Source organism: Anabrus simplex, chromosome 13 (assembly GCF_040414725.1).
Source record: "Anabrus simplex isolate iqAnaSimp1 chromosome 13, ASM4041472v1, whole genome shotgun sequence".
In the NCBI taxonomy this organism is placed as follows: Eukaryota; Metazoa; Arthropoda; class Insecta; order Orthoptera; family Tettigoniidae; genus Anabrus; species Anabrus simplex.
Genome location: NC_090277.1, coordinates 72,023,555 through 72,043,631, shown reverse-complemented (window position 1 = coordinate 72,043,631; position 20,077 = coordinate 72,023,555). Strand labels below are relative to the sequence as shown.

Below are 20,077 nucleotides of genomic sequence, written 5' to 3'. Positions count from 1 at the left end.
TGGATATGATCAACAGCACACGATGGAGCATTGAATAGAAATTGAATATGGTGACATGATATTCTCATTTAGTTATTTCTTCAATAACAGTTTTATTATCCCTGACAAAGGATTTACTCAAGTGTTCTTTAGAGCGTGCCGCCGACTCTCAGGCCAGGAGATTTGTTACGGTAAATGTGATGCGGAGAAAGGAAAATGGGGGAAGCGGTCGTGGCCTATGAAAAGATCCGTCCCGGCATTCGCCTTAGTGCAGGAGAAAGGAAAACCATAGAAAACCATTCCCAGGGTAGCCGACCATGAGGACCAGCCCCTCGTCGTCTCCAGGAATCGAACCTTGGGCCCTCTAAACCAATTCACTGAACATTTAGCATATAGCGGCTAAACAAGCCAGTTCAATCTCGTGAGGTTTAGTGCAGCCTTTGTAAGGCGGTGCAGTACAGTGTTCTTTGTTGTATGCGGAGTTCAGGAATGTTGGGAGCTGCAGAAACACCCGCTCCCCCAGCAAAGGAATTGGCCGTTCACGATTAAAATACCGCAACCCGGCAAGAAATCGAACCCAGGAGTTATAAAATCCGAAGACCAAAATGCTGATCAGACATCGTGGAGCCGTACATGGAACAGCTACGCTATGGCAGCCAATTTCTACCGCGCTGCACTTTCGTGGCCAGAATTCATCAGAGTTAAAGTAGCCACCTGTTGCCAGAAGCTTGGAAACTGAATTAACAAGACCGCTGGGAAATTATGTTCGTGTTATGAGTCACAATTCTTCGTCTAGTCCGTGCTTGGGCGAATTATGGGAATTATCATCAATAGCACATAATCCATGTTTCATAGCCTACACCCGCATGTACGCTCAGAACATATTATGGTTTGAAGAATATCGACCCTTTGTGAATATAGACGGAAAAATGAAAAGAAAGACGTAATTATTTGGCACATTCTACAGTATATAATCATTAGAACTCGGGTTTTCAGTCAGTGATACGTAAGAATGAAAACTAATTTGGTTATAAGGAAGTGTCAACTAGCCCGCTCTTCCGTTATACATCAAAAGTAGCATAAATTCTAGGGGTTCTCATAACCGAACTCCTAATGTTTATGAAAAACTCTTAGCATAACCGTTACGCGCGTCAGATTAATCTTGTCACTCGCTTCACTAAGTTGCTAAACATCCGGGCGGTAATAATTTTATTTCTATCCTAGCGCATTGAGCGATGGCCGTACTCTTTGTTATAAAGGCAGGAGAAGGGGTGCTGCAGTGAAGATGGTAATTGCTTCCAGAATAGTTTCTGACGTATTAGCTAACCTAACCCCAAACTCATTAACCACTTTGCAACTTGTCACAGCTCTGAGTGCACTGTCAACCTCAAATAACTTCGTAGACACGCCTCAGAACTGCTACGAACATATTGTCGAACCAATGCAAAATGTTGTGGGGGAATTAAGAGATTTACTGTCTTAAAAGGCTGTGTGAACGGTTTACTTCCTTGGGAAATACTCCGCAGGGTACACGCCTTTCTATTTTTATTGGAATAAGTCGATGATTCACAAAATATTTTTATTTATTTTGAGGATGAAAGGAAGTGGGTGGAGTTAGTAATTGCTTCTGTATTCGTTCAACGTACTTAGTTACATTTTCTGCCAGCTGGTGGACACTTCAGATGCGTAGGGTCATCGTCCTGGGGACAAGATAATATTAGCTTTGAAGGAAAGAAAACCACAAAGCAAAGCTCTACTGCCGTAATTATCTCGAAAGCAATTGGTAATCTCGTACGTGTCAGTAAAAAGAGAAACGTTTTCACGCGTGCGAGTACAAGGCAGGGAAATCTTAAAATTCTGACGACAAAGCATGAAATGACTGCCAACCCTGACGAATATCAAGTGTAACACCACAGTAAATATTAAAAATGCCCATAGTGTTAGCAGAAATACTGCGTTATGGCAAGGAAGAACATTCAGACGAATTTTAAAAGGTAAACTTTAAAACCGAAAGAACACGGTGTGTTTTTATTTAATAATTAAAAAACATATAGACACACATTTTTTTCTTTTATGGGCAGGCTGTATTTGTTCAGCAAGAGAGCTTTAATTTGAAACAATTCCTAGTACCATTTGTTTAGCCATTCCTTCAAACCTGCTCCTAGTTCCATGATAAGGATGATACAGAGTGTCAGGGGTGCTGCACAACGGCATCTGTATCAATTTGAGAGAGGAAATCCCGGCTGTAAAAACCTCAGATTTACGCAAAGCGTTATCTATCAGCAGTGAGTTTGTCAGCGCATGTGGGTACAACAGGATGTACATGCTCCTCGTGATCACCTTAATGATACGTTCGCAAGAAGAGAAGCTTCTGTTTGCGTGGCCACCTCGTTCACCTGATCTCTTCCACTTGATTTCTTCCTGTGAGGTTCATGTGAAGAGTGTTGTCTACGAGAAACCTGTAGAAACAAAAGAAAAACTCCTGGAAACAATTATCTCGGACTTAATATCGCTAAAACGACGAGTTTTTTGGTCAGATACGCCCGAAGTTAATGCGACTTTGTCATTTCTTCATCGAAACTATTTTGATGAACTGTTGTAAATATCTTCGTAGCGTGTGAAAGTAATTTACGTAAATAGAGGTACTACATCGTTACACAAAGATTCTTAAGGTATTCCTATCCAACTTCGAGAAGTATTCCAAAATAAAATTGGCTTAAATCCAGTGATTGGGACTCCCTTCTTCAAAACGATACGTGGGCCATTTTACGCCATATCTGAAAAATCTGTATTATCATTACGGAAACGCCGCGTATATGTGTTTAAAAATTGGGTCCCAAATCCTTTTAACATAAATATGTCTTATGGCTGTGGGTCATCGAGAAATTTGTGTAACTTAGTGCGACAAGATGTGTGACGGAAGTGTAATTATAGCAATCGTGGAGGCGGTGATGCAAAGTATTGTTGCCTAGCAGCCGTTGGTGGGTGACATACTTATGATCATTTGATTTTCGCAAAGGGTAAAGTGCTTCTTTTCTTTCCGTTCTTTCACAAAATCTTGCTCAATATATCCATTTCTGTCCTTTCCAGTTCTGTAGAGACTACGAGACGTCAGACAAACACGCATTTCCTACATTCGCTCGCACCAGACCTCCAGACACTCAGATTTCGAAGCCAGTCGTCTCGGTACTGCTGCACTTCAACTGGACTCAGGTGCGTTATCTTCAGATCTGTAAATTAAATTAAAAGTGTTAGATTTTCCTTCGTGAAAATCAAATAATCATAAATATGTATTTCAGTAAATGAAATTCAACTGTATGACGATTAACTGATTTGCACCTAGCGAGACGTCTGGAGTCGACAACTGTAGGATTCTCAGGGCCTACTCTAGAGTATGATGAGATGAGCACTCTTTGATAGAAATAATCTTCTTTAGTGTTGGCCATCCATTAAGGTACCCTTTGATTGGACAAACTGTGTAATGTGCAACTATCTGTATGCAAGGCGAAAGGAACTATCGAAATACTTCAGTAAATGGGTACAGCCCGGATGTTTAGGCAGGTATAAGCCAGAAAAATGAAAGTCCTTAGCCTCTTTGAATCATTCAACTGGATCAGGAAAGGATTGAATGGGGCTCTCATCTAGCGGCGAGGATACGAACTGTGCCGGCTGCCGAAACCTGTCGCACTCGTCTGGGCATTGGTTAATGACTGGTGGACGAAACGAAATGATATTGCAGAGTGTTTCTGGAATGAAAGATGTAAGGGAAATGAGAAGAAAATCCTGTCCCGCGTCCCCTTTGTCTACCACAAATCTCACATGGAATGTCAGAGATTTGAACCACGGAACCAAGCAGTCAGAGACTGCCGCCTCAGCCATGGAGGTTCCAAAATAAGTCAGAATGCAACCATAATGAAACGGATAACTACTATAATCTATCCTGTATAACTGTTATGATATGAGCTTTGCATAAACATCAGGGGTACGGTACAGCTGTGTTACGTAAATCTGATGCTCTTACTCGAATTCCAAAAGAAGGTCGACTTAAGACGTCTAGAGTGAACTAAACGGCAGACGGGTATTTTATTGGTCCGACTTCTAAGGTAACATTGTAAATTACCTCGCAGACATGCTGCTCGCCCAACAGTGTTATTGGCTCCATCTGTCAGCTGGTTCACAGACTGCGGGAGACATTTCCCAATTCGCAAGCTTGATAAAGCCGTGTGTAGCGGGATTGTCTCTCCGTGAAATAACGGCGCAGCTTTAAAACTCACTCGACACATGTTGCAGAGATAAATCTATGCCTTGTACACTTCGTGACACATAGACTAAGTCCCCGAGTAAAACTCGACCGAAGGAAAGGAGCACGGTATCTGTAGCAATGTGACGAGAGCTCTAGAGATATCTGTTGCTCTAGTCGTGTTTGTTGTGATTATTCAGCAAATAACTTCAAAGTTAAATACGTAATAATAATACAAGAGAATAGAAGCCTCCGTGACTCAGGTGGCAGCGCAGCGACCTCTCACCACTGGGTTCCGTACTTCAAATCCCAGTCACTCCATGTGTGATTTGTGCTGGACAAGGCGGAGGCGGAAGATGTTTTTCTGCGGGTACTTCGGTTTTCCCTGGCATATTTCATTCCAGAAACACTCTCCAATAGCATTTCATTTCATCTGACAGTCATTGTCCCAGAGGAGTGCGACAGGCTTCGGCAGTCGGCACAATTCCTATCCTTGCCGCTAGATGGGGGCTTCATTCATTCCATTTCCGACACGGTTGAGTGATTGGAAACAGGCTGTGGAGTTTTATTTTCACTGAAGTTTGCTACATGAAAACACATTGTTTTATCTTTACACTTAAACTCTTTGGATCGCAGTCTCCCAGAACAACACAGTCACATCCTAATAATACTCCGGTCTGTGGTCAAATGTATTAATGCATTGTTTAAAAATTACTTACATTATTGTTACGTAAAAGTTGCCGGCGTGTTAGGGCTATAAAACCAAGCTCTGCATTCGGGAGAGGAGCGGGATCGAGCCTCACCGTCGGCTGTCCTCAAAACTGCTTTCCGTGGTTTCCCATTTTCGCTTCCAGGCAAATGCCTGGACCGCAGCAGATTCCTTGTACCTCCTTACTCACTTTCATTCACCACCATATATCCATTACCTCCAGCCGGGCTGAGTGGCTCAGACGGTTAAGGCGCTGGCCTTCTAACCCCAACTTGGCAGGTTCGATCCTGGCTCAGTCCGGTGGTATTTGAAGGTGCTCAAATACGATAGCCTCGTGTCGGTAGATTTACCGGCACGCAAAAGAACTCCTGCGGGACTAAATTCCGGCACCTCGGCGTCTCCGAAGACCGTAAAAGTAGTTAATGGGACGTAAAACAAATGGCATTATTATACCATTACCTCCTCAACTGAGTTTGACGTTGGGAAGGACACCCGACCGTTAAAACATGCCAGAGAGTTTCACGTTATCTCGTCCCCATCCCGTATCAGTGAAATGAGACTAATGGGTTGCCATACACTGCACCATAATAATTGCAATCACAGGCAAAGGATCTCTTAAGAAATAAAGAGAAAATCCGTTTTAAAGTAATCTCTTGCATAAAGAGTAGCATAATTACAAGGCAGTCAGTTAGGAAGCCGCACAAAATCTAATCTTACAATAATTCATTACAGGTAGCGTAGCATGGTGAATACAAGGCAACTGCATGAAAATTCACAGACAACCTTAAATATTTCCATTGTGTTAATATCGTAAGTTATGGTTTTCATCATGATCCGTATTAACAAACAATTACAATTCACATTGAAAAAGTGTCGACCTATTCAATAAGCAGTTAATAAATGGCGCGAGTTATAAACACCAAAAGGAACTAAATTCAACCTGCCTAGAGATCATTTTCAGTCATAGTAAACAAAATGGACAAGTCATTAACACAAAGACATACGTAAATTTGAGTATTAAACACCGAAGTCTATAAATGTAATGAGAAAATGCAAGATAAAGTCTGCTTAGTCTTGGGTCGTGGTTTGCGTTGAAAGGAAGATACACTACTATAAAAAACATGCGAGATAATATTTTGTTTCAGAATCTATGCTTGTGGTTTGTATTTGATGAGTTATGCATTAGAGAGGTACGTCAAGAATTATATGGCGTGCCATATTAATACTTTTTCAACTTCGATAGTACTTGTGTTAACATACAGTAGATTTGGCAATGAAGTGATTTACTATAATATTAACACTGTAAAAATAACACCATCACTTAGAAATACCAAAGATGAAGGATGGTATCCAAGCTCCATGTTTCTTTCTACTGGGCATTTGCGTCGAAATCGTTCTCTGATTTACATGCCTCATTGGTGGATGTATCGACTTGAGCCGGTTCCTGTTGAGGTCAGGGAATTTACAATAGATATACATGCCCGAATTTCCTAATATTTATGTAGCACTGAAGGGTGAACATTTGAAAGATGTTATCCATTCTGTTGCAGGTTGCCTTCTTCTACTTGGACTCCCCCGAGTCTGAGTTCGGTAAGATCGCCAGCACCATCCTGGCAGCTCTGAAGGCGGCCAATATCAACGTTCGGTTCATAAGGACTTGGGGAATTCCGTATCACCATGGGTACTCAGAAAACCCGTTCCATCAGCTTGTGGAAGAGACCTACCTGGATACCAGGAGTGAGTACCAACACTGCACTAAAATATCAACAAATTATGTGTTCTATAGTATACTTATTTATGTATCTTTGTAGCAGAGGGAGCCCGGGTGTTGAGGTTGTAATAAGTTGGAATGAAGTGTAGCGATTGTAGTCCAGCCCGCTCTTCCTTGCGGTAGCCGGAGTAACATAACTTGCAATAGGACGAGCCACCAATGTTTATACAAACCTCATTGCAGAACTGCTGTCCGGGCCGCAGTAAGTTCAGTAAGTTTGCATTCGAACATATAGATACCTGAACATCCGTTCTGTAGTTATAATACGATCTACCCCTTGCGGGTATGCAGACATTCGTAAAAGTGTGTTTGGTGGGATGAAAAAATTTAGGATATAATCCGATGTGATTCTGAGTGAAAAATATTACATCTATTTTAAACACACTTGTTAACTATTTCTAGTTGCTGCACGAGTTGTTCAATAAAGATCCAATCAGATTCCACCTCACGAGGATATTGTGAAGAATAAAAATTACTCATTTGATATGTTTTAAATTTCTTTTGTAGTGATTTCTGTTGTAGTGATTCGATGTTCTAGGAATTATTGTTCAGAGAGAAAAAGTTACTCTGTTACAGAATATCTGAAGTTTGGTATTCATTTGCGTTGTCATTTTAATCTAATTTGGTTGTCACGGGATATACGAGGGCTGTAAAGAAAGTAGTCCAGACACTCGCAGGAGATCGGGATATGGGAGCGGCCAGGTGGCGCTGTAGTGTGCATTTGACGGGCATCCAGTTGGGAGTGTTGTTGCTGTGTGGTGTTGAAGTGAAGAGTGCCGATTTCACTTCCCTAAAGCATGTTTTCGAAAGGTCATCAGCGTTCGTGAATTAAAATCGAGACTGCCCGTAACAAAAATGCATTAGAATGTTATCGAGGGTTACGTGTTGCCTGTAGCCAGAATGCGTTACCGTATAGAGGACAGTTGTACGGTGGGTCGAGGCGTTTTCTGCGGGTCGGAATGAGGTCTTGGAACAGCCTCCGTACTCACCAGACATGAGTATTTGTGACTTCGACCTGTTTCTGAAGATAAGCCTACCCCTCGGAGGCCTCCGATATCCTGACGTGGCATCTGTGCTTCGCGCAGTAGGGCGCTCCGTCCCTGTCATCAACAGAGAACGCCTTTCCAACGGCCCCCTACGACCTCCGACATTTAGCACAAAGTATTAGACTTTGCGGGTGACTGCATTGAAGGAATGTACTTGTTAGTTCATTAAATACTGCCGGTACTTTATTCACAGCCCTCGTAAGTAAGACTCTCAGAAACATGGCGACTGCGTTAGACTGTTTTACTTCTGATATAATCTAAACTTACCGTACGACATGTGCAACACACAGTCCTTACCGCTTAGGCTGTGCTGTATTACATTTCTGACTCCTTGTTTCAGTGTCGTATGTCTCGTTTCATTTCCTGTGCTAAAGACTGCATACACAGCAGGTGCTCTTAGAGTTCTTACCCCTCTCGTTTATGTAAGCGGTCTTACAGAACACCTGCTTATACCACATGTCTCTACGAGCACGACTGGATACGTCCTTTCGATTATGCAGACATTCTTACACTCATATTCGATGGAATGTAGTGTGGAAGGATTATTTCGCGATAAACACAGCATTACATTAATTCTACTACATTCTGTCTGAAATAAGAATTGTGGATACTTTGTTTTACGGAGGTTGTTTAATAAGTCAAGGTAAACTTGTTACATCATCGGAATGTGTGGCAGCACGGAAAATTCAGTCTAAACGTGTGAAAACCTGTGTCACAGTCTACTGAATACCATTGGTTGCTACCGACTGTCGTCCAAGTAAAGTTGAAAACTGTAGCCGTCAGTGCTGCACGGAACGGCACATGAAACTGGTGAGGCCTTCAACCGCAGGCGCGTAGCAGCTGTTGAAGTGCCGCAGAGAGGACGTCCGTGTGTCACTCACTGTTAGAAAAGAAGACAGGCGTTGGGCTGTGGAGGATTTATCAACAATACGGGCATTTCTCTGCCGGCAGTGTTCTCAATGTTCCAACAGGGTTTGTAGATTCACTAGAGTTGCGTTTTTATTGTCCGTATTAAAATAATAATAATAATAATAATAATAATAATAATAATAATAATAATAATAATAATAATAATACACACCGAGAAAATTAACCGTACGGTTAGAGTCACGTAGCTGAGAGTTTGTATTCTGCAGATGGTGGGTTCGAAACCCACCGTCCACTGCGTAGAATATGGTTTTCCGTGGTTTCAAATGTTTACACCAGGCAAATGCAAGGCTCGTACCTTAATTACGCCAAGGGCGGTATCCTCCGAAACGAAGCCCTTTCCCATTATTCTGTAACCTTGGACGTGTTATTGCGACGTTAGACTACTAGCAAAATAATAATAATAATAATAATAATAATAATAATAATAATAATAATAATAATAATAATAATAATAATACTAATAATAATAATAATAATCTTGAAGGTGTATAAGGGGCTGTCAGGCCGAGACGGTAAAGGGGTGCGCGATTCCTCCGGAAGGACGTGGGTTCGAATCCCCGTCTGGAAGTTGTAAAATTTAAGAAACTAAATGTCCAGTTCCGAATGTGCACATGGCTCTGAGTACCAGTTGAACTCCTTGGGACAAAGGCAGCCGGACGTAGAGCTAACCACTCCACCGCAACAAGTGCCGACGTTACGGATAGTAGAATTGCACCACTCCAAAGGCCTTCGTGGCTTGTACGGAGATCACTTGGCTTTGCTTTGCTTGAAGTCTACAGAATTTTCGAATAAAATCTAAAATGAAGACAGGCAACACGAAGACCGAAGAACGGAAGGAAGCTCACCGAAGAAGGACGCTGGAGTACTGAGCGAGTGTGAAAGCTTAGGACAGAAAAGTGTTTTTAAAGTGTGCACCATAGGTGGCCGAAACGGAATAATAATAATAATAATAATAATAATCATAATAATAATAATAATAATAAAATGAAATGTCGTATGGCTTTTAGTGCCGGGATATCCCAGGACGGGTTCGGCTCGCCAGGTGCAGGTCTTTCTATTTGACTCCTGTAGGCGACCTTCCCGTCGTGATGAGGATGAAATGATGATGAAGACAACACATACACCCAGCCCCCGTGCCTGGTTTAATTATTTTATCCATACTGCTAGTTTTAATTTTATCATATAAATTTTCTTCGTCTTATTTTTCTCATTAGACGCTGAACTTTTAGGAAGTAATAGGTCAGAATGTAAACTATTTTCATTAGTAGGAAGTGTCGTGCAACCCTCTCTTCTATAGTGTAGCAAGGGTAACATACATTTTAGGAGTTCTCACAGAGAGTGCCCCTAATGATTATGCAAATATCATAGGGCATTAGTTGTACGGGACACATCTTAGTGTGTTACCATATCACACAGGTATTACAAATACGACTGTCGTCGGCCATGCGAGGAACTAGTGTCAGAACAGCGCGCTGAAACAGTGACTTATCTGTTAGTCTGCCCGTCACTCGTTTCACTCTAATAAGCCATTTCAGACCTGATAAAAGATTCGCGGACGTTTCACTCACAATTCCTCGCCCCGCTGTCATCTACCAACTTCTACTAAAAACACTAGCGTCGGCTCACCAAAGTAGACCGTCTTTTGAGTAATACAGGAGAGATACGTGGTGAGCTGTATTGCTGGGATGCGGTAGCTCTCGTAGCAGACAGCTCCTCAGTTGGCGCCAGATTTAGAGTCCCTGGAGTGGCCGGCCAAGCCCCGCAAGTCGTGAGCAGGTGAGCTCTCTGATTAGTTGTTCGATAACGGGACTGAATATGGATGTACCGGCTATTTTAGGATCGACTCTTTCTCTGTGAATTTCGAGTGCAGCGACCTTTGATCGCAGGTGTTCGTGCGTGACCCCAGCAATCTTAAGTTACTATCTCCACGCTACCACGAAGTGAGTCACCCCACACATATTCTTGAGCTCCAATCGATAGGACAAAGAGGACTTGAAATGTGGGTGTCATATGCTGTGATCTTGTCAGTTCTGCTCACTGCTGGCTTTGACGTTCACATCTCCAAATCAGAGTACACGAATAAGTAGACCTACGGTAAATTAAAGCAAGTGTAAGTTCGGTTGTGGCCTTCAAACTGGCTTTAAGTGGTTCCTCATATTCTTACGAGAAAAACTACTGCATCGTCAAATGGCAACAGGCGAGTTGTTTCTATTGACGAAATAATATTATCTTGGTCAACGTCCTTATAAATGAGACATAAGAGCCAGTCAGTGAGCATTTCAGTGGACAAGGGCCTTCAAACTTACGAAATTAGCCTTGGCTTGAAAGCTTACGACCGAACATTTATTTAAAACGTATAGAATCCCTAATGTACGAGCAGTGGTACGTGCATGTAAACAAAATGGCTTATTCTCCACAATGCATCGATTTCAACGGTGAAGTGTTCTATGTTTCCCTCCAATAGTTATTTGGATGTTTACATTTAGGGGAATAGTGTATTATTAAACGTACACTTGCGTAAAAAATATCTGGAACGTAGTGGAAGAGCAATTCAGATTGGTAACTAAACACCTGGCAGCCTCTGGTGTATGCTTCTAGCAACATGATAAAGGCGTTACTTACCTTGCCTCAAAAGATGAGTGTATGGTAACATTCGCATCTCCCTCTGCATCTTTGAGTCTCTAATTATCAGAGCCCGCATTTCTAGGAAGTTACAGGTTAGAATGCAAACTTACTGAAGAGAGTAGCAAGTATACTGCACAACTGTTATGCTATGAGTTTTCTATAAAGAATAAGGATATGGCCATTCAGAACCCCTAGAATTTATGTTACTCTCGCTGCATAACGGACGGACGGACTAGACAACACTTCCTAATATCCAAATCAGTTGGCATTCTAACCTGTAACTGCCTAAAACTCCGGAGTGTATTATAGGGCGTGATCAAAATCTTTTCCGTTTGAGAGCGTTGCTGCAGCAATGTTGCGAGACTCCGATGCGGGTAAATAAACACGGACATGTAGGCAAGGGGATTAGTGTGGCAGTCGTGTCGAGGTAAATACGTTAAATTCGACCCCGTGAACTATGGCGACGTTATTACCAAATGCGTCCAAACAGGACCAATGTACTGTCATTGTGTTCTTGGCTGCCGAAGGAAAAACACCAGTCGACATCCAAAGTAGAATGAAGACTGAATATGGGGCAGCGTGCCTGTCAAAAATTACCCTTGTGGAATGGTGCACCAAGTTCCGTGCGGGTCGCGTTTCGACACAAGACGCCGATCGATCTGGGAGGCTAGCCTCATCCGCTATGGACAACAACAAGTGGGTGTTGGATCCTGATCTCTCCCACGTGATTATCACAGTCGACGATGATGCGCAGCAGGACGTGGTGTTTTACCACACGGGGATGTTCAACGTGGTGCGTCTGTGGGATCAGTGTCTACGTGTTCACGGTTATTTTGCCAGACTGAAGACTAAACGGCCGTTGAAGGGAAACTTCTCATGCATTAGGTTAGCCCTCCTCACCTTGTTTAGCAAAGTCACCTCCGTACAGGCCATGAAGGCCCTTGGAGGAGTGGAAGGTAAAGGCTTCCACCATTGTTAACCTCGGTACGTGATGGGGTAGAGTGGTTAGCTCTACGCCCGGCCGCCTTTGCCCCCAAGAATTAACCTGGTACTCATTTTGGTGTAGGCTGAGTGAACCTCAGGGCCATATGCACCTCCGGAAGTGGAAATCTCGTTTCTTAAATTTTACGACTTCCTGACGGGGATTCGAATCCACGTCCTTCCGGGCGGCCTTTACCGCCTCGGCCAGGCAGCCCCTCCTCGCCTTGTTTACTCCACGAAATTTCATCAAGGGAGGCCATTTTTGAACCCCTTTTCATTTCAAACCGAGTGTATAATCTTTCACTTGATCATGTTTTACTTCCGTACAAATTATGCACTTCAAAAGCACTTTAAGTCTACAAAAGATATTAAAGGATTTATTGGACGTTATTGGGCATTGTCTGAAACGAATTTTATCCTTGCGTGCACAATATCTGTACCATACCCCCAGATCGCAGTAGTGTATTTTCTTCAGTAAGGTTTTGAAATGTACGTCACTCGGCTCAGACTGTGATGCTTCTCTCTATGACTGGCTTAAATCAAATATAGGGAAAGACGTTTGATCCAATAAAATACAACAAAATGTATTCTCCTTCTCAAAACAATAATTTACGTAATAAAACATTATGCTCTGTCGCAAATGATTTCCTCCTGCCATTAGTGCCAATTTTTCTTGCCTTTAGGGATCATTCTTCGTGTAAACCAACCAGACAGAGTGTCTCCTCCCGCACGCTCAGCTGTCGACACAGGCCAAATGGCGATGTCTGTTCTAAGTCTTCTAAGCGTTTACGTCTATGAATTTCCTTTGCTCTTTTTAATCAAATTTAACTTATAACTGAATTTTCTCTGAGAGTTGAAGAATTGTTATTATACTATAAAGCAGTCCCCTTCCTTGGAATCATAAAGAAACAGTGTATGCGAATGATAAATATTACCACTGTGGCAGGGAATGGCCACTAAACTGGATGTGAATAGCTTCTGGCCGCTCACCAATGTACACTCTCAATTGGCCACGGTTTATTAGGCCCGGTTGGTATCACTGTCTGCTTGACATCCATCAACAGCAGGAAATTACGTCACCTTCGCTGCAGGAGCGTAACGACGTTGAAATACAAAACCTCACCTCGTTATACTTTTTGTGTTTGGGCGAAGCATCACATCTGTTGCTCCAACCACCTTAAGCAGTGGTTCGCAAGGCTCTTTCCTGTTCACAGCACCTTTGGTACATAAACATATGTACGTGCTTCGGTCTACCGGAATAAATAAATACAATGTAGAAACTACCTGAAGGAGAAGACATATAATAACGGATTATGCCTTTAAGAACACCTTAATTAAAGTAGAATGACATGTTTAGTTTTTGAAAAAAAACATCACCAGATTGTATCAAATCACGCCTTTTTCATTTTATACTTTTTGTAAGTTATGTATTGATTAATATTATTGAGAAGTTTAAAACCACTTTTGTTAAAACCTATATCTACTTTTCTAATAATTGTTGAAATGTTATACGTAGCGAGACGATTTCCGTGCAGAAATAGCTTGGATTTCAACAAGTCGAAGGCGTCTTCAAGCTTGCACGAAAATTCAGCAGGAAAATTTGCATAAATAATAACAGTTTTGAAGGGCCGTGTCCCTGATGTTTATGCAACTCTTTAAACATGAGCGTTGTGCGCCCTTGAAGAAGCTATTACTACTCCCCTAGTTATAATTAGATCCCGATTTGTATTCAGTAATGGGTCTTGCAATCTTACTGAGGCGAGTAACACGTGTACTCCAACCGCAAAACGGTCTTGCTATGAGATTTGCATAAATGTTTGGCGTACGACCTATCAGAACCCCTCGCATCTATGTTATTTTAAGTACATTTCGGAACAGCGGGCTAGCTGACGCTTCCCACTAGCTAAATTAGTATGCATTCTAATTTATTACAGCCGAAGAATTGGAGCCTTAGTTATAGCAAATATTGATTATTCTTACCTCACTGGTCCATGATGTTGCGCAATACTGGTGGAAGGAAACAGAAAGGTATCCTCATGACGTCCTGTATAAAGTAATTACTCCTTACTAGTGCGTTTTGCTGAGTTAGATACAATGAAACAGATATTTAGCACCACTAATTTGCAATAAACAGACATTGAACAACTGCGGCGTTAAACAATAACTTATGGGATGGATGAGCCTGTTCATCACTTCAGCAAATTTTTATAGTTAAACTGGATATAGTTCTCAACTGGAGTTGAAAGTGGAATTAAAATTCACACATTTTCACTGCTTAGAAAGCGACATTAGTATGTCATTAGCCTGGAACGTTAGTTCGAATTACTGCCTGTATAATTATAATATCTACGCTTATCCACACTACGCACACTGGTTGATGGTCCACCTTACTTATTTAACTCCCATATAATAACAGCTGTTCAATAAAAAACAGTCAGTTTTTTTTAAGAAACCACCTGTCCTTACTGGGAGATCAAATGATCATAAATATGTTTCTCGGTCATGGCCATTCATCAACCCTGCTAATATTCGTCACTGCGTATCCGGGGAGATCGTTGGACTGGAGAGAGACTGAAGAAAATGAACGTTGTAGCCGAAATGGATTACGTTACAAGCGGGAACCTTCACCACGGTCTAGTGGAAGAGGAGAAGTCACGGCGGAAAATGTCACTTTCTTTTGGAATAAGCTCACAAGCGGGGTTCATGTAAGAGAGTTGGATAAACTTGAGAAACAAACGTTATATATGGATTTACGTTACAGTCAGGAAACAGGTTGTCTACAAACTGCCCGCGAGCGGACCCTAATTTATTACCATGGCGAAGTGATCTACTCAAACAAACCATCCCCATGTGGTACAGTGTCTTTCATTACTCCTTTCCACGATATCAGGCTCTTCCAGTAATCCACGGACAATGGACAACAATGGACGCTCCTTTTCGCATTCGCTGGTTATATGTATGGTTTATGGAGGGGGATTTCTGAGGCTTGAAGCCAGTCCTCATGTCTTTTGTTGCACATTCATGGTGCACTTTGCATGATCTGTGGTAGTATAGAATTCGCGAGTTATGGTAACAGATAGCGTCATGCGATTTTCGAGCACCATCTTCGCAACGTTCGACGGTGTCTGTCGAATAACGCACGCCTGAAGTGTCCCCGCAGCAAGTTGGTGCAGTTATACCAAAGGATGGGGGACTGCAGGAGGAAATAAAGCTCAAGATACGGTCGGGATGGTTTAACTGGGGAAAGACATGGAATGTACTGTGGAGCAAGAAGATATCAGAAAATTATACGACATATACACAAGACGGTGGTGAGACCAGAAATGATACGAGGGCCATTCGTAAACTAAGTTTCCCTATTTAAAAAACAGACACCACAGTTACATGAAAAACTTCATCGCCACTGAATGCAGCAATGTTGGAGCTATTTTAGACATAATCACCACCAGAACTGAAACACTTGTCTTATCATGGGATCAACGTTTATATGCCGGTGTAGCAGAAGTCTGCCGCCCGGGAATGGAACATTCGTCTTCAGCTCTTCGTCCGTGTAAAAATGCTGACAAGAGTACAGAAATTTATTGGTGTGCCAGAAAAGATGAAAATCACTGGGAGCAAGATCAGGACTGTGCAGTGGATGATCGAAGACCTCCCAGCTGATCTCCTACAGAACCGTCGCTGAGCGCCAAGCATTGCCATGGATCAACACAACACTTGTAGAGAGCATTCCACGGCCCGTCGTAATCTCCGTAGAAACTGCAAGCGGCGGGAGAAAGAATACGGCCACTGCTGCTGCGCTACTGACACCAGGCGGCACTTGTATTCCTACGTCGTGGATTTGTCGCGCATACTCATGTTTTCCGGCTATCTACGTTTACTTTACAAGAAAAGATGTAGGAAACTTAATTTCTGAAAGGCCTACCTATATGAGGCAAGAAGTTGGGGAAAAACTGAACTTAACAGAAAATAGAATGCTGAGATGGGCATGCATGTTTGGAGAATATGAGAAATCGAATTAATAGGAGAAGACTTGACGTGGTACAACATTCTGAGAAAGTCAGAAAATCTGTGCTCAGATCATAAGGCTAGGTTAGGAGAACAGATCAATCTTATGTGGGAGAATAAGGTCACTGAAATGCTTTCACCAGGGAGAGGGAGCGCGGGCAAACCACAAGCCGATGGGTGGACCGCATTAAAGAAAGCATGAAACGGCGGGGCCTGTGGAGGTAATGGTTGTGGAACGTGGGGGACAAATACCCACTCATAAGTAGTAGGATGGATCATGTTGAAGAAGAGGAAGAAGATCTATGTCAACGATCTTCTAGAAGCTCCAACTTCCATTGGTTACAATACCACTTACTATGCCTATATTTAACCCTGTCCAGCACAAGTTTGTCACAAGAAAAATCCCCTTCAAATACTTGTGAATTAAGTTTCTTTATCAAAATCGACACCGTTTTTTTTAGAAAAGTACGGAAAATGGAACAGTAATTTCAAATGTAATCATTGGGGAATATAAAAGAGTTGCGTAGCAAACTCACAGGAAACATGAAATTGAGTGGTTCCAATTTTTTTATTTTTTTTTTTGCTAGGGGCTTTACGTCGCACCGACACAGATAGGTCTTATGGCGACGATGGGACAGGGAAGGGCTAGGAGTGGGAAGGAAGCGGCCGTGGCCTTAGTTAAGGTACAGCCCCAGCATTTGCCTGGTGTGAAAATGGGAAACCACGGAAAACCATTTTCAGGGCTGCCGATAGTGGGATTCGAACCTACTATCTCCCGGATGCAAGCTCACAGCCGAGCGCCTCGACGCGCACGGCCAACTCGCCCGGTGGTTCCAATTGCAATCATTAGCCTAAAGAGTGTTGAGGTCGATCAGATTCTTTTGACGAGCGATGTACATTTCGGGGAACGTCGAACAGTTGAGAGCAATTTATGTGACACGACCCAGACGAGGCCACGGGTAAATACCTGGCAGATACTTGAGTTTAATTCATTACTTAGAACTGTCGGAGTCCGTACAGTTCACGCTTGGTATTTTTATTGCTACTTGTAATGCCTTGAATGTATTTCTAAGGTACGCTATGAGTCCGAAGTTAGGTCACAAAAATATTTGAGGTACACCATGTCTCAAAATTTATATCGAAAAACTTAATAACCGTTTGCGTACATTGTTCTGATGTAATATATGTTTTGACTAGATTCCAAAATTGTAGGTAGTAATAGTTTAGAATGGAAAGTTACCGCACAACGGCTGTGCTATCAGTCTTGCATAAACATTAGGGGTACGGCCATTTATGTTACTCTGTCTATATAATGAACTACACGACACTTACTAATAAGCAAATTACTTTGCATTCTAACCCATTACTGCCTAATATTCCAAGGTCTACTTATAATACATTTACACGCAACTATTTTCCTTGTACAGTCTGCTTCATAAGTTATATCCAATGTTGTTTCTAGCTGTACTGTTCTACTAGAGCGTATTTCATAAGTTGTGTCCTGTCCCAACCACAGTTGTTAGCTATTTTGTTGCAGAAAAATACACTGCATAAGTTATATTTCATTCGGTGTTTCTAGTTACATTGCGCCAGCCTGAGTGGCTCAGATGGTTGAGGCGCTGGCCTTCTGACCGCAACTTAGCAGGTTCGATCCTGGCTCAGTCCGGTGGTTTTGAAGGTGCTCATATAAGTCAGCCTCGTGTGAGTAGATTAACAGGCATGTAAAATAATCCTGCGGGACAAAATTACGGCACCTCGGCATCTCCGAAACCGTGAAAAAGTAGTTAGTTGGACGTGAAAACGATAACATTTTTGTTGTTAGTTACATTATACACGTTCCGTATTGTTCGAACACTACATAAGGTATATCATATTGTCTCTTTCTTGCGCAATACAACGCGTTTTATAAGATGGGTTATAAGGACAGTTTATATCTACATTGTTATAATACAGTATGTTTCGTAAGTTATGCCACATTCATATATTGTTCGAGCATAACTGAACTCTAATCATGGAGGATATCAGAAGTCACGGAAAGGACAGCAATGGCAAAATGAGCGGCTGTCGGACACATAGATATTGAAACTTGGAGGGCTTTTTCAGAAACCTGTGTATGGAGTGCGGCTTCGGTATGGTTGCGAAAGTTGGACATTAGGAGAGGAGGAAAAGAAAACAGTAGAGGCAACTGTGAAATATGGATATGGAGGAGAATGCAGAGGACAAGTTGTACTGAAATGAAGAGCAATGTCGAAGTCCTTGGAGAGAGGAGAAGAACGGAACCTGATAACTGAAATTGAAAAACGGAAAATCCAATTTATTGGTCACATTCTGCGGCATGAGGAGTTCCTTTGTAACATCGGTGAAGGAAGACTTGGCGGGAAAAGAAGACGACCCCGAGTGACTTACTTCAAGAACCCGGTTCTAAGGATGAACTGCAAGATCTAGACTGAGCTGAAAAGACTGGCTTAAGATAGACATCTACGACTGTGGCGACAAGGCTTGGACTTTAGAAATGATGATAATGAGAGTTTATAGCTGCATCTCTCTAGTACTCGACACTGTGTAGCTTATGTCACATTCACACTCTCTAGCTTCATTCTTCCAGCGTTATATATTACAAAGTTATGTTCGAACTTCAGCATGCGCATGGATGTTTAAGCGTTTACAAATCAGAATGCAACGTTACTGAAGTGTGTAGGAAGTACACTGTAGCATGGACAACAGTTCTGTTATGAGATTTGCATAAACATTAGTAGTCTGGACTAAGTTATGTTGCTCTCGCTACATTCCGGAAGAGCAGCCCTGACTATACTTGCTACCTATTATTGCTTTTAAATATCAGAGCTCTATGAAGTCTCGGATTATAAAAACTCACCTTCATCAGTAGCCATGTTCGAAAGTTTGAAATACTTCATACTCAGTCACGCACTGACATGCGCATAGGGTGATGAAACACGTAGCAATCCCGACCGCCCAAGATAGTGCGTGAGTATCGTCTAAATGTCAGTCCGCCATGTTAAGGAAGTCCCAAATGCCCTGTCGTCGCATGGAATCCGCATCAACTGAATACATGTTCAACGAACGTATTACGTTTGTTGTTTTTATTCCATGAGTTGCGTAGATTTGCGCAATAAAATACTGTTATTTTATCTATTGGCACACCCTTGTAGAATCCTCGAAAACTTAGTATTCGATGAAGTTGTAATCTACTGTAGAGAAGCTGTTGTCGGAACACAGCGAGCTGCAGAGTTCTTTGAAGAATTCATCTCGATAATTCACTGTCTGCGGGTTCGTGAGTCTGCAGACAGCTCCCAGATAAAGTCACACGAAGATGAATACCTCCTCTGACCACTGTGTCTTCTGTAGGAACATAACCTACCCTATGGATTTTATCTAGAGCTAATCGGGAGCTAGAGTTGTATTTATTTTCACTAAACATAAACATACAATCATTAATGTATCTGTCTGCAGACAGGTAGAGACACACAACCACAGCCCTGGAGCATATCTATCTTGAATGTCTTCTTTCAACTGAGCATACATGTGGACCCTTTTTAAAACTGTTATAATTTCAATTTTTCTTCCTCATTGGCTGAATGTTCAGCTTTGAGGCCTTCGGTTCAGAGGATCCTGTGTTCAATTCCCGCCTGGGCACGGGATTTTAACCGCGTCTGATTAATTCCTCTGGTTCGGGGACTGGGCCTTTGTGTTTGTCCCAACACTTTCCTCTTCCTATTCAGACAACACACTACACTACCAGCCACTAGAGAAATACACAATAGTGATTATAT

At 42.2% G+C, this 20,077-nt stretch overlaps 1 protein-coding gene across 1 annotated transcript in view; it reads left to right on the top strand.

The window, feature by feature from the left end:
• Positions 1-20,077, top strand: part of LOC136885014 (guanylate cyclase 32E) — a 355,176-nt gene that overhangs the window by 158,506 nt on the left and 176,593 nt on the right. Inside the window, exons 4-5 of the mRNA XM_068230059.1 lie at positions 3,070-3,192; positions 6,479-6,665. Of these exons, the coding sequence (XP_068086160.1) occupies positions 3,070-3,192; positions 6,479-6,665 (310 nt within the window). The remainder of the gene's footprint in view (positions 1-3,069; positions 3,193-6,478; positions 6,666-20,077) is intronic.